The 12056-nt window shown below is 56.3% G+C and overlaps 1 protein-coding gene across 1 annotated transcript; it reads left to right on the forward strand.

Annotated features, from left to right (window-relative positions):
• The first annotated feature begins 1389 nt into the window (after positions 1-1389).
• On the forward strand, positions 1390-7386 carry LOC148592638 (scavenger receptor cysteine-rich type 1 protein M130-like). The gene is given in 14 exon segments (XM_088534132.1): positions 1390-1462; positions 1882-2202; positions 2376-2657; positions 2660-2689; positions 2832-3140; positions 3378-3696; positions 4314-4627; positions 4705-5019; positions 5286-5672; positions 5930-6067; positions 6394-6489; positions 6779-6862; positions 6950-7078; positions 7262-7386. Coding segments are annotated over 14 exon segments (2922 nt in total).
• Positions 7387-12056: the final 4670 nt, after the last annotated feature.

Genomic DNA, 12056 nt, shown 5'->3' on the forward strand with positions numbered 1-12056 from the left:
CTGAAGCATCTATTGTATGAGGACGAACTAAGCAAGCTGGATCTGTTTAGTCTGGAGAAGAACAGACTGAGAGGAGATTTGATCAACATGTTCAAGTACCTGAGGGGTGACTGTAGGGAGGATGGGCCCAGGCTCTTCTCCGTGGTGGTCAGTGACAGGACAAGGGGTAACGGGTGTTAGTTGAAACATGGGAAGTCCCACCTCCATATGAGGAAGAACTTCTTTACTGTGAGGGTGGCAGAGCCATGGCACAGGCTGCCCAGAGAGGCTGAGGTGTCTCCTTCTCTGGAGTTTTTCCAAGCCCGCCTGGATGCCACCCTGTGCCACATCCTCTAGGTGTCCCTGCTTGTGCAGGGGATTGGACTATATGAACTCTAGACGTCCCTTCCAAATTTAACCATTCTGTGATTCTGTGATTCATGTAGTCTCCCCAGGGCTGAGTAAAGAGGGAGGGAGGATCCTCTCCCTAAACCTGCTGCCAGCACGCCGCCTGATACCACACAGGACTCCACTGGAGAACTTGGCCACCAGGACATGTTGCTCACAATCTTGTTGTCCACCATGTCTCCCAGGTGCCTCTCAGAAGGCTGCTTTCTGGCATGTCAGACCACAGACTTCACTGGGGCAAGGGGTTATTCTGTCCCATGCCCAATTCTGCCTTTCCCTCTATTCAATTTCATGAGGTTCCCCTCTACCAATGTCTCCCACCTGTTGCTCCAGAGCTTCAGCACAGACCTTCTTGTGCTCAGTGGCTGTGTCAGCTGCTCTGCACTCAGGCAGATGCTGGGGAGGTTAAATGTGATGATCACAAAGATGAAGCTCTGCCTGTGATGCTACTCACACAGAGGGGAACTAACCTGTGGCATAGTCCCACTCCTACCCAGGCTGACAGAATGGAGGGCACCACCAACCATCTCTTGTGCCCTTCAACTGTCCCCAGAGCTCCTGGGCGGCTCTGGATTTGCTCTAGCTCTTTGCGCCAGTCTCACTGCCAAGGGATACAGACTCAAGCATAGGAAGGTCCCTCACTCCTCTGTAACTGCTTAAGGTTCCCAGGCGGGGAGCCGTGCTCTGCCCACCAAACCACTCTTGGTACAGTCATGCAGATGCCCACCCAGTGGTGGGAAGGACAAGATGCAAGAAGTGAATCCGAGCAACATATATGGGCATGTACGTGGATGGAGAAGCTTATTGGAGGTTGGGGCTCTGTCAAATGGGAGATAACTCTCCTGATAAAGTCTCAAAAAGGTGTTTGCTGCACTGATTGGCTCCCCTGGCAGTGGGGCTTGCCTCTCTGCCTATATATTGCCCTCCCCACTAGAGGAACGATGGTGGTCCAGGACTCAAGCGGGAGCTGGAGACCGTCCCATAGGGCAGGAGAAAAACAGGATGGTCACCAATAGCCTGCTCCTTGCCAGGGCGCTGGGACTGCTGCTGGGCGTGCAGCTCTGCTGCGGAGAGTGCCTGTGGGCTCCTTGGGGCTGGAGTTGCTCATCCTCATGCCAAGAGTGGGAGGCAGTGAGGAGTGTCTCGGTGACCGTGGGGACTGTGCTTTTGATCGTAGGGCCAAGTGCTGAGCACAGTTGGCAGGATATGTCCTGCTCCATTCCCCCGTTGCCATTGGGGATGGGCATTTGGTGGCTAAACATGGCCCTGTCTTTGCACCAGGTGCTGTGCTGTTCCCCGGAAATTTTCCACCCACACAAGCATAGGATGAAGGCAAGGGCCATACCCATATAAGCGAGTGGAAACCTAGAGGATGGGGTCAGCCTTTGGAAATAGACCCCATGCTAGCCTGTCAGGGCTGGCTGCATCCTTTATTCATGGCACACCATGCTGGGGCTCTGTGAATCCTATACATTCCTGCGTGGGCACCCACAGGCACCGGGGAGCTGCGGCTGGATGACGGAGGCAGTCGCTGTGCAGGACGGGTGGAGGTGAAGCATGAGGGCCAGTGGGGCAGCGTGTGCAGTTATGACTTCCACTGGGGTGTCCCTGCGGCCTCTGTGGTCTGCAGACAGCCGGGATGTGGCACTGTGGCCAGGACTTCGCCATACACCCCTTCTGGGGCTGGAGCTGGACAGATCTGGCTGCAGCCCTACTACTGCCGTGGCACTGAGACAGAGCTTCAGAACTGCCTCCATTTTGGCTGGGGTGAGCACTTCTGTGATCATGATACGGATGTTGGGGTGACATGCTCAGGTGAGAAATTGTGTGACAATGCAGGCGTACAGCCACTTGACTATGGGGGGTTGGGAGCCAATACAACGAGGCCCAGGGCCTCTCCACCATCTCTCCCTCTCCAGGCTGAGATGGTGTGCAAGAGTGTGGTCCACATACAGCACCCTCTTGCCTTGTCAACACTTCTGATGCAGGTGCTGTGGAGCTGCGCCTTGTGAATGGAAGTGGTCCCTGTGAGGGCAGAGTAGAGGTGAAGCTGCAGGGCCAGTGGGGTACAGTGTGAGATAAAAAATGGGATATGGAGGATGCCGAAGTGGTGTGTCAGCAGCTGGGCTGTGGCTCTGCCAGAAGTGCTCATAGCTCCACACCGTTTGGGGAAGGATCTGGACCCATTCACTTCACTTGGATTGACTGTCGTGGGGATGAGTCTGCCCTGTGGGAATGCAATATTAGGGGATGGGGTCCATACAAAACCCCCCCGAATGGGATGTTGGTGTGATCTGCCAAGGTAAGAACCCTGGGGTCACCTCAGGCTGCCTTACTACTGGGATGGCTGTCCCAGCACTGAGACTGTAAAGTGAAGTCCCAAAAACCAGCCCCCATAAATTCCTTGAGAGCCCCATGACACTGTGTCCTCTCTCTCCTGGCAGGATTTGTGCGGCTGGTTGGTGGGGACAGCACCTGCTTGGGCCATGTGGAGATCACGCAGGGCCAAGAATGGGCCACCCTCTGTGAGGCCCACATGGACCCCAACGCTGCCCACGTCATCTGCAAGGAGTTGGGCTGTGGTGCAGCTCTGGCAGTCACCAAGGCAGCACATTTTGGCTCTGGAGCTGGGCCCATCTGGGACGGAGGCTTTGAGTGTGCAGGCAATGAATCCCTCCTGTCTGCCTGCGCCCGCAGGCTGCCCCATGCACAGGGATGCACTCATGCCAACAACACCGGCATCATCTGCTCCCGTAAGAGCGCGGGATGAGGGGCAGAGTGTGCTGAGGAGAGGGCGGGGAGGCCAGCAGATGGGACAAGGTTGCCTCAGGTAAGGATGGGGCACACACACACAGTGAGGCCTGACTTGTGACAACCCCCAGTGTATGGGGAGGCAGAAGTGTGTGGGGAAGCAGAGGATGCAATTCCTGCTATCACTGTATGGGGATAGGCTAAGGACTATCACCTCCCACTGCCTTTCTCTCTTCCAGCCTACACAGACTTCAGGGTGGTGAATGGTAGCACGGCCTGCGCAGGGCAGGTCGAGATGGAGGTGCGGGGCACCTGGCGCTCCCTCTGTGACACTGGCTGGGACGAGCGTGACGCCCAGGTGCTCTGCCACCAGCTTGGCTGCGGATTTGTCACCTCTGTGCCCCGCGGAGGGTATTTTGGGTCAGGGAGTGGCCCACTGTGGCAGGACATGTTTCACTGCAGCGGGATTGAGTCCCACCTGGGAGCGTGCCCTGCCACAGCGCTGGGGATCCCTGCATGTTCTCCAGGCAACACCGCTGCAGTCATGTGCTCAGGTGCGTGTGGGGTAGAGAGCTTCAATGAAAAGGGCTTGTTTCTGGGAGGGGAGCCGTCAACAAAAGAGGTGGTGGGCTTGTCCTCTCCTCACAATGCCACCAGGAGCTGTGGGGCACAGGGACCACCTGGAGAAGCAGGTAGTCTTGCAGGACTGATCAGGGCAGGCAGAGACCTCAGACAAATCACAGAACTGCCTGAACATAGGCAGGATGAGGGCAGTGTGACCATGCCACCAGGTTCTGTGAGGCTCAGGGACCACCCGGAGAGGTGGGTAGTCTTGCAGGACCTGTCAGGGCAGACGGAGTGCTCAGACAAGTCACAGGGCAGAAGTAACACAGAAATGAGGAAGACATTGGGCCCTTGAGAGCTTCCTGGCTGGTACCCCTGCTGTTGCCATCAGCCCTGTTGCTGCTGGAGACACTCCAGCAAGAGATATGGCAGGGGGTCTTTGCTCTCCTCTGATACCCTGGCCATGATGAGAAACTTGCGCAGTATCCTGGCCATGGGTGCAAACCAAGGGGTTGGTGGACATGGAGCCACCAGGGGCCTAAGGTCAGGCGCCCATTGCGGTAGACCCTGCGCCACCGCAGGGCTTCTCTCCTGCATGCAGGGCCAAGTAGTGCTGAACCCCTGCGTCTGGTGGGCGGGGAGAGCCGCTGCGATGGGCGCCTGGAGGTGGCCCTGAATGGAGCCTGGGGCCGAGTCCTGGCAGAGCACTGGGACACCAGCAGTGCCAGTGTGGTGTGCCAGCAGCTCCGCTGTGGCGAGGCACAAAAGGCCCATGTGGCCCCAGTGCCGGGGCCGGCGTCCAGCCCTGTGGGGCGGTACGGGCTCCAGTGTATGGGCACGGAGGCTCGCGTGGCCCAGTGCAACACCACGCTGCCCAGCACCACAGCACCCGGCCACAGCGAGGACGTGGCGGTTGTGTGTTCAGGTAAGCGTGCCGGGAAGGGCCATGGGGCCCTGCGAGGCCCAAGCAGCCTCCCCTCCCTGCACTGTCTCTCACTGCAGAGAGCCGTCAGCTGCGGCTGGCAAGTGGGCCTGGGCGCTGTGCGGGGAGAGTGGAGGTCTACGTGCAGGGGGCCTGGAGCCGCGTCTGCCAGGACAACTGGGACATGTGGGACGCTGCCGTGGTCTGTCGCCAGCTGGGCTGTGGCAGGGCCCTGGCAGCCCCCCGCTCAGCCCACTATGGCCAGGGCTCGGGGCCTGTGTGGCTGGGGGCCGGGGGCTGCCTGGGCACCGAAGCCACACTCTGGCACTGCCCAGCGCCGGCTCCAGCGGGGGGCAGCTGCAGGCAGGGCAGCGGCGCAGCAGTTGTCTGCTCAGGTCAGCACCGCTGCCACCAGGCCTGGGGACTGTGCTGCCCTGGGAGCAGCCTTAGGGGCAGCCCTCCCCACTGTCCTCCCTGACCACCTCCCCACGCCCTGCGCCGACCGCGGGGGCTTAGGCAGCACCTTCTCTCCACAGAGCCGAGGGGTCTGCTCCTTGGGGTGCTGCTCTTGTGCCCCACGAGGGGTGCAGGGTGGCTGGGACGATGGGGGTGTCTGCCCCACCTCAGCTGAGCTGGGCTCCCCTGTGCTGCCCCCTTGCAGAGCTCACAGACCTGCGGCTCGTGGGTGACAGCAGCTGCGCCGGGCGCCTGGAGGTCTTCTACAACGGGACATGGGGAAGCGTGTGCGCCAATGGCACCAGCGCCAACACAGCTGCCGTGGTGTGTCGCCAATTGGGTTGTGGGGATGGAGGCCAGATGGCATCTGCCCCAGAAAACACATGGGGCTCAAGACCTGCCTGGCTGTCCTGGGTGAAGTGTGTGCCTGGAACCAACTCCTTGTGGCACTGCCCCTCGGCACCTTGGCACCTGCAGCCCTGCGACTCCACTGGGGACACCCACGTCACCTGTGATGAGAAGCCTGCAGGCAGCACAGGGCGTCCCACGCCAACTACAGCAACCATCTGTCCAGACGGCACAGCCTGCACAGGTAGCTCTGCCCACGCAGGGCAACACGGTGGCCCAGCCCACTGGAGGGGGATCCACTCTGCCAAGAACCCAGCTGCCTGGGGCTGCCTGTTCTCATGCTCATGCAGGAGCTTGGCCCCAGGCAGAGCAGGGACCACCTCAGCGTCCCTGTCAGAGCTTCTCCCCTGCATTGCCACGAGTACCACTGCCTCAGAGATGTAGGATGGGAGAAAGTCCCTGCCCTCAATCCATCTGTGCCACGTTTTGCTGTCCTCACAGGTGCCCCCAGCAGCCCCACAGCAGCTGCTGGGACCATGCCAGTGCCCACCATGCTCTGCATCATTCTCGCCACCCTTCTCTGCCTCGTCCTGGGTGCCCTCGCTGTGCAGGCTTGGCGTGCAATTGCTCTACGCAGAGGTTTGTTGCACTGGGGGTCTGTGGGGCTGAAGCTTCCAGGACAAGCAGCCATAGCAGATCAAATGAGGGCTGTGGACTCCTGATGGTCCCCTGACTCCTCATCCATTAGGGAAGCCCATCTGTCCAGCCTGGGAACTTGTGAGATAGTGGAGGCTAGGAGGCCAGGTGGTGGTGAGGGCAGGACCTGCTGCAACACAGGGTCCAGGCTCAGAGGATCGAGCAAATCTCTGGGGCGGGTCACAGAGGTAGCGGGAGGATTGCAGCTGACCCCTAACATTCACTGTGCTGTACCTGTGTCCTTGGCTTATGGCTTTCTTCATTTCCAGGCCCTGGCACAGATGCAGATGCAACCTATGAGGCCGTCTATGAGGAGCTTGACTACACCGTGACACCAGAGTACCAGGAGATGCCGAGTGGCTCAGGTGGGTGTGCCATGGGCCTGGAAGGACATGGCTCCCAACAGTCCTTTCCTGTCTCTCCCAGCCCATCCCCAACAATTTTCCCTGCCGAGGGAGGTCTCTGGGCCAAGTCCTCACGCACCCACTGCAGCACCCGACATCAGAGCCCAGCCACGTACTGGCCACAAGGAGCTGCCATGTGGGGGCATCTTCAGGTTCCTCCAGGTTCTCCACCCTGCCGGGAGGCCATCATGCCCAGGGAGCAGGCCAGGCCATGGGGCCAGTCAACCTCCCTTAACATTCCCTGCTCCAGGCTCCCCATCTGAAGGCTCAGACACAAAGCTGCCTTATTACAGCAGCAGCAGTGTGGAAGCTGGCAGCGCCGGGACAGCACCAGGTATGTGGCAATGCCAGCTCTGCAGCCTATGGATGGGAACAACGCAACTCTGGCCTGGCCCTTGAATCACTCTCCTGTCCGTCACAGATACCCCTGCCGTAATCAGTTATGACCCCCTGGACGGGTATGATGATGCTGAAGCTGTGCTGGATCCAGGAGAGGCTGCTGCTCCAGGGCTGAGCGACAGAGTTGTCTGCAAGACAGCAGCGCTAGGAGGTAAGAAGTGCCACAATCTGCACAGCAGCCAATCCGAGTGTTGTACCAGTCTGCAGGGAGAGGCGGCTCCTCCATACACACCCATGGCAGTGGGCAGCAACTGGGTAAAGGAGGGCCCTGGCGCGGGCCTGGCAGCCAGAGCATGAAATGGCCTCTCTAAGTCACCAGGTTTGCTCTTTCCAGAAGGAAGACGACTCTCCCTGAGCACCACAGAGCCACCAGGAGATGCAACAGATGCCTTGTCCTCAACACACAGGGATGCAGGCTATGATGACGCTGGGGTCAGCAGCACCAGCACATCACTGTGAGTGCTGTGGGGCTGTACTGTGGGGGTATCTCAGGACATGTGAGCAGAGTTTCCAGGGGCGCTGCCTCTGCAAACCCATGGCCTGGCCACGCAGGGCCTTGTTCATCTGAGTGACCAGATGAACTTGGGATTCTGGACCTTTGGGGAACTGCCTCCATTGTTACTCCCACACAACCCTCTGGCTGCTGCCTGAGCTTTTATGTCCTTTCACTGTGCATTTTTCTCATCCCTATTAATAAAAATAAAAATAAAAATAAATGCTTGCTTCAAGGGAGGCCTTCAGGCTAAATGACAAGAGACAACGGTAGTGTTATGGGTGTAGGTATCTCCAAGGGAGGTTTTAGGCTGCCTTCAGGCCGCAGCACGATGGCCTCATCCAAGACAGCAAGAAACACACGTTCTGTCCAGCCTGGGAGGGATCACTGAGCACCACTGAAAAGGTTATGGATCCTACCTCTTCAAGCCCTACCTTCTGACATTTATGTCTACTAATAGAAGATAAACCTCAGGCTTCTCTTCTCCATGCTGAACAGGCCCAACTCTGTCCACCTTTCATAGAATCATAGAATCATTGGAACCTTCAATGTTGGAAGAGACCTTTAGTGATCACCTAGTCCAGTCTCCCTGCGTACCCAGGGTCACCTAGAGCATGTGGCACGCGATTATGTCCAAGCGCGTTTTGAAGATCTCCAGAGAAGGAGATTCCACACCCTCTCAGCAACCTCTTCCAGAACTCTGTCACCCTCACTGTCAAGAAATTTTTCCTTAAATTCCTGTGAAACTTCTGGTGCTTCAGTTTGTTGCCATATGCTCTAGTTCTATCGGTGGCCACCACTGAAAAGAGGCCAGCCCCATCTTCCTCACTCCCGCCCTTGAAGCCTTTATATATCTCAGCCTTCCCTGAGATCCCCCCTAGCCTTCTCTTCTTCAGGCTGAACAGGCCCGGTTCTCTCAGCCCTTCCTCAAAGGGCAGATGTTCTAGGCACCTGATGATCCTTGTAGCCCTGCGCTGGACTCTCTCCACTAACTCCACACCGTTCTCATACTGGGGGGCTCAGAAATGGACACAGTTCTCCAGAGGTGTGGCCTCAACAGGACTGAGTAGAGGGGCAGGATCACATCCCTCAAACTGCTGGAGACGCTCTTCTTAACACACCTCAGGATCCCATTGGCCTTCTTGGCCATGAGGGCACACTGCGGCCTCATGGTCAGCTTGTCATCCACCATGATGCCCAGGTCCTTCTCTTGTGGAGCTGCTCTCCAGAAGGTCAGTCCCCAGCCTGTACTGGTGTCTGGGGTTATTCCTCCCCAGCTTCAGGGACCTTACACTTGCCCTTGTTGAACCTCATAAGGTTTCTCACTGCCCAGTTGTCCAGTCTGTCCAGGCCCCTTGTAAAACACATGCTTCCAGTCCTTTGGCTTCTTAGAAGCTCTATGCTGGACTCATTCCAGTAGCTCCATTTCTCTCTTGCAGTGGGGAGCCCAGAACTGTGCACAGTTCTGTGCATGGAGTGGAGTTAACCTGTGGCATGCCCTCAGTGCTCCCAAGACTTACAGTGTCCAGGGCAACACCACCAGTCTCCTGTGCCCCTCACCTTTGTCCCCAGAGCTCCTGGGTGGCTTTGGATTTGCTCCAGCTTTTGTGGCAGTGTCAATGCAGAGAGATACTGATACATCAAAGCCTTGCATTATCGTAGTGTGAAATGCAGCTGGATGAGCCGATAGAGAAGCAGAAGTTGAGATATAGACTGTTCAGTGGCCCAGCAGATGCATTTGCTCCGAAAAACAGCGGCGTTCACCCTGCCACGGCTGCTTCCTTGTGGGGCTGTGTATGTACCGGAGGAACCACCTCCTTCCTGCCTCAGAGCTCAGTGTTGTAACTTTAATTTCCATGGGGGCTTCTGGTCTGTGGGTGTCACACTTGCAGGCAGCCGGGCATCACCTCCATCCACCTGTAGGTCTCCGCAAGGGGCCAAGGCCTTCCTGAAAATGTCCCATGGAGCCCTGGAACGGGCCTCACTTGGTGCCACCCTGGAGGTTTCTATGCCACTGGCTCACCCTGTGTCTCATGTGCTTATGCGGAGGGCTGCTGAGGGCAGTGGGACCAATGTCAGTCCCAGAATATGAAGGAGGCTGCAGCAGATGCTGCCCCAGGCAGAGGATGGTCCCCATTAGGGACCTGTGCCGGGCGTCCTTGCGCCATGCTAGATCCTACCCCATGCAGGCTAAGGCATAGGAAGGAGGTGCATCCCCCTGCATGTTCTCAGGTGGGGAGCCATGCTCTGCTCACCAAACCACTCTTGGTACAGCCATGCTGTGCAGCCACCGAACCATTGGTGGGGTGGACAGGATGCAAGAAGCGGATTCGAGCCACATATATGGCCACACGTGAGTATGGAGAAGTTTATTGGAGGTTGGGGCTCTGTCAGATGGGAGATAACCCTCTTGATAATGTCTCAGAAGGTGTTTGCTGCCCAGATGGTCTCCCCTGGCAGTGGGCCTTGCATCTCTGCCTATATATTGCCCTTCCCACTATGGCATGGGTGGTGGTCCACGAGTCCAGTGGGGGCTGGGGGCTGTCCCATAGGGCAGGAGAGAAACAGGATGATCACCGATAGCCTGCTCCTTGCCAGGGCACTGAGACTGCTGCTGTGTGTGCATCTCTGCTATGGTGAGTGTTGGGGCCTTAGTAAGAATATATAGGAAAGTGGAGTTTGTGGGGAACTGGACCGACGCCTAGCAACCAAGCACCTGGAGGAGAACCAATCAGCTGGGAGCCTGTAGCCAATGAGTGCTGCTCCTCAGTGCATGCCCACCTGCACCGGTATAAAGCCCTGCTACAGACACCAGCAGAGTGGAGTTGACCTCACTTTGTGTGGAGGTGTTGTTTGCTCTGGCTTGGGGGAGGGCCCTGGCACTTGGCGTGAAAGTGACCCTCGACATCTGGTGACCCCGACGTGATCGTGTGAGAACGCGAGGGATCTTACTGGAAGCGGATTGTGATCACGACCTGGTGAGTCAGAATGGGAATTGGCGCATCTAGAGTGGAAGTTGCTGCAACAGCAATGGAACATGATACTGTTGAACGCTTCGTAAGGCTTGCTCAAAAAACTAAGATTGAGGTCTTGAAAACCGAGTTAACTGATTTATTGCTATTTTGTAAGAAGAGAAAAATTATAGAAGAAGCTTCCCAAGCATATAAATTTGAATCATGGGAGCGAGTAGGAAAAGAACTATGGGACGGTGTACAATTAGGCTCGGAGGAAGCGTGGCGCCTCACAAAGACATATCGTCTCATATGGCCTATGTTTGAGCCGTTAGTCGCTATCGCCTTTTGGGAAGCGCTCCATGGAGAAGAAAAGGAAAATGGGTCTGAAAGTTCTGAATGTACTAACAATACTGAGCCAATTCAGTGTAAGAAAATAGATAATAAGAAAAAGGTAACCTCACCTAAACAGGCGTGTCCGGTAACTTTGGCCGAACAAGAAGTATGGGGGGGAGTGGATGAGTATCTCCCCCCGTGGGAGGGGGAGGAGCGACCACCCCCCACAGCACCCGAATGGGAAAAGCGACCACCTCCCACAGCGCCCGAGTGGGAGGGGGAAAAGCGACCAACCCCCACAGCGCCCGAAATGGAAGTGGACCCAGTTAAAGTACCGATCCCAGATGGATCGGACGATGATAATGCCGTGGTTCAAAAAATGCGACAAGAACTTTGGGGACAGGCAGAGAGAATGACAGAATTATTAGAACAAATGCGGCGATTAGACTGCGGGTCCAAGGCCAGAGATGTGAAGGCAGCATATAAGGCTGCCCACAGGGCTATAGTGGAAGGGTTGGAAAATGTAGAGAAACAATTGGAGCAGTGGGAGGCACGAAAAGATGCTCCTAAGATTCAAAAGAAAGCAGCTGGAGGAAGTGACCCAGCTAAAGAAGGATTGTTGCCGGAGCTCCCAGCCACTGCAGGTGGAAGTAATGATGAGGGAATGCCACCTGTTGATCCAACATTTAATGTGGGAGCACAGTATAAAGGACTCATAGAGAATACTCAATTACAAGGAGAATTTGTATTAACACCACTAGCAGCTCCTGTAGTAACGGGAGCCCAGGGCCCCAGGTGGGAACCTCTCGATTGGAAACTGGTTCAAGGCTTACAAAAAACAGTAATGCAGTATGGGCACGACAATAAGTTGGTGAGAAATCAGGTCTCTGCTCTGTTTAAATATTCCCATATGGTGCCTGCGGATAGCAGAGCAATAATGGAGCTCCTGCTTTCCTCTACCGCTTATATGCTTTGGTTAGCAAAATGGCAGGAGAGATTAGAGGAAAAACAATTGGAGAATCTAAATCGCAGTATGGACGATCCATTAAGGGTTGCCACCCTTGATCAACTGATGGGCAATGGGCGTTACCGGGCAACCGAGGCCCAGGCAGCGCTCCACCCCAGGATACTACAGCAATCAAAAAATGCAGCGCTAGCCACTTTTCTTGCACTACCACAAATAGGAACGCCACAGTTACCATACACAAAAATAACACAAAAGCCGAATGAGTCTTTTTTCAACTTTGTTGATCGACTGAAGGAAGCCCTGGATATGGCACCTAATGTGCCTGCGGAAATGAAAGCAATATTGGCAAAGGATCTAGCAGTTCAAAACGCAAACCAAACTT

Source organism: Tinamus guttatus, unplaced genomic scaffold, assembly GCF_059628265.1.
Source record: "Tinamus guttatus ecotype Peru unplaced genomic scaffold, ASM5962826v1 Tinamus_guttatus_pri_ptg000546l, whole genome shotgun sequence".
NCBI classification, from domain to species: Eukaryota; Metazoa; Chordata; class Aves; order Tinamiformes; family Tinamidae; genus Tinamus; species Tinamus guttatus.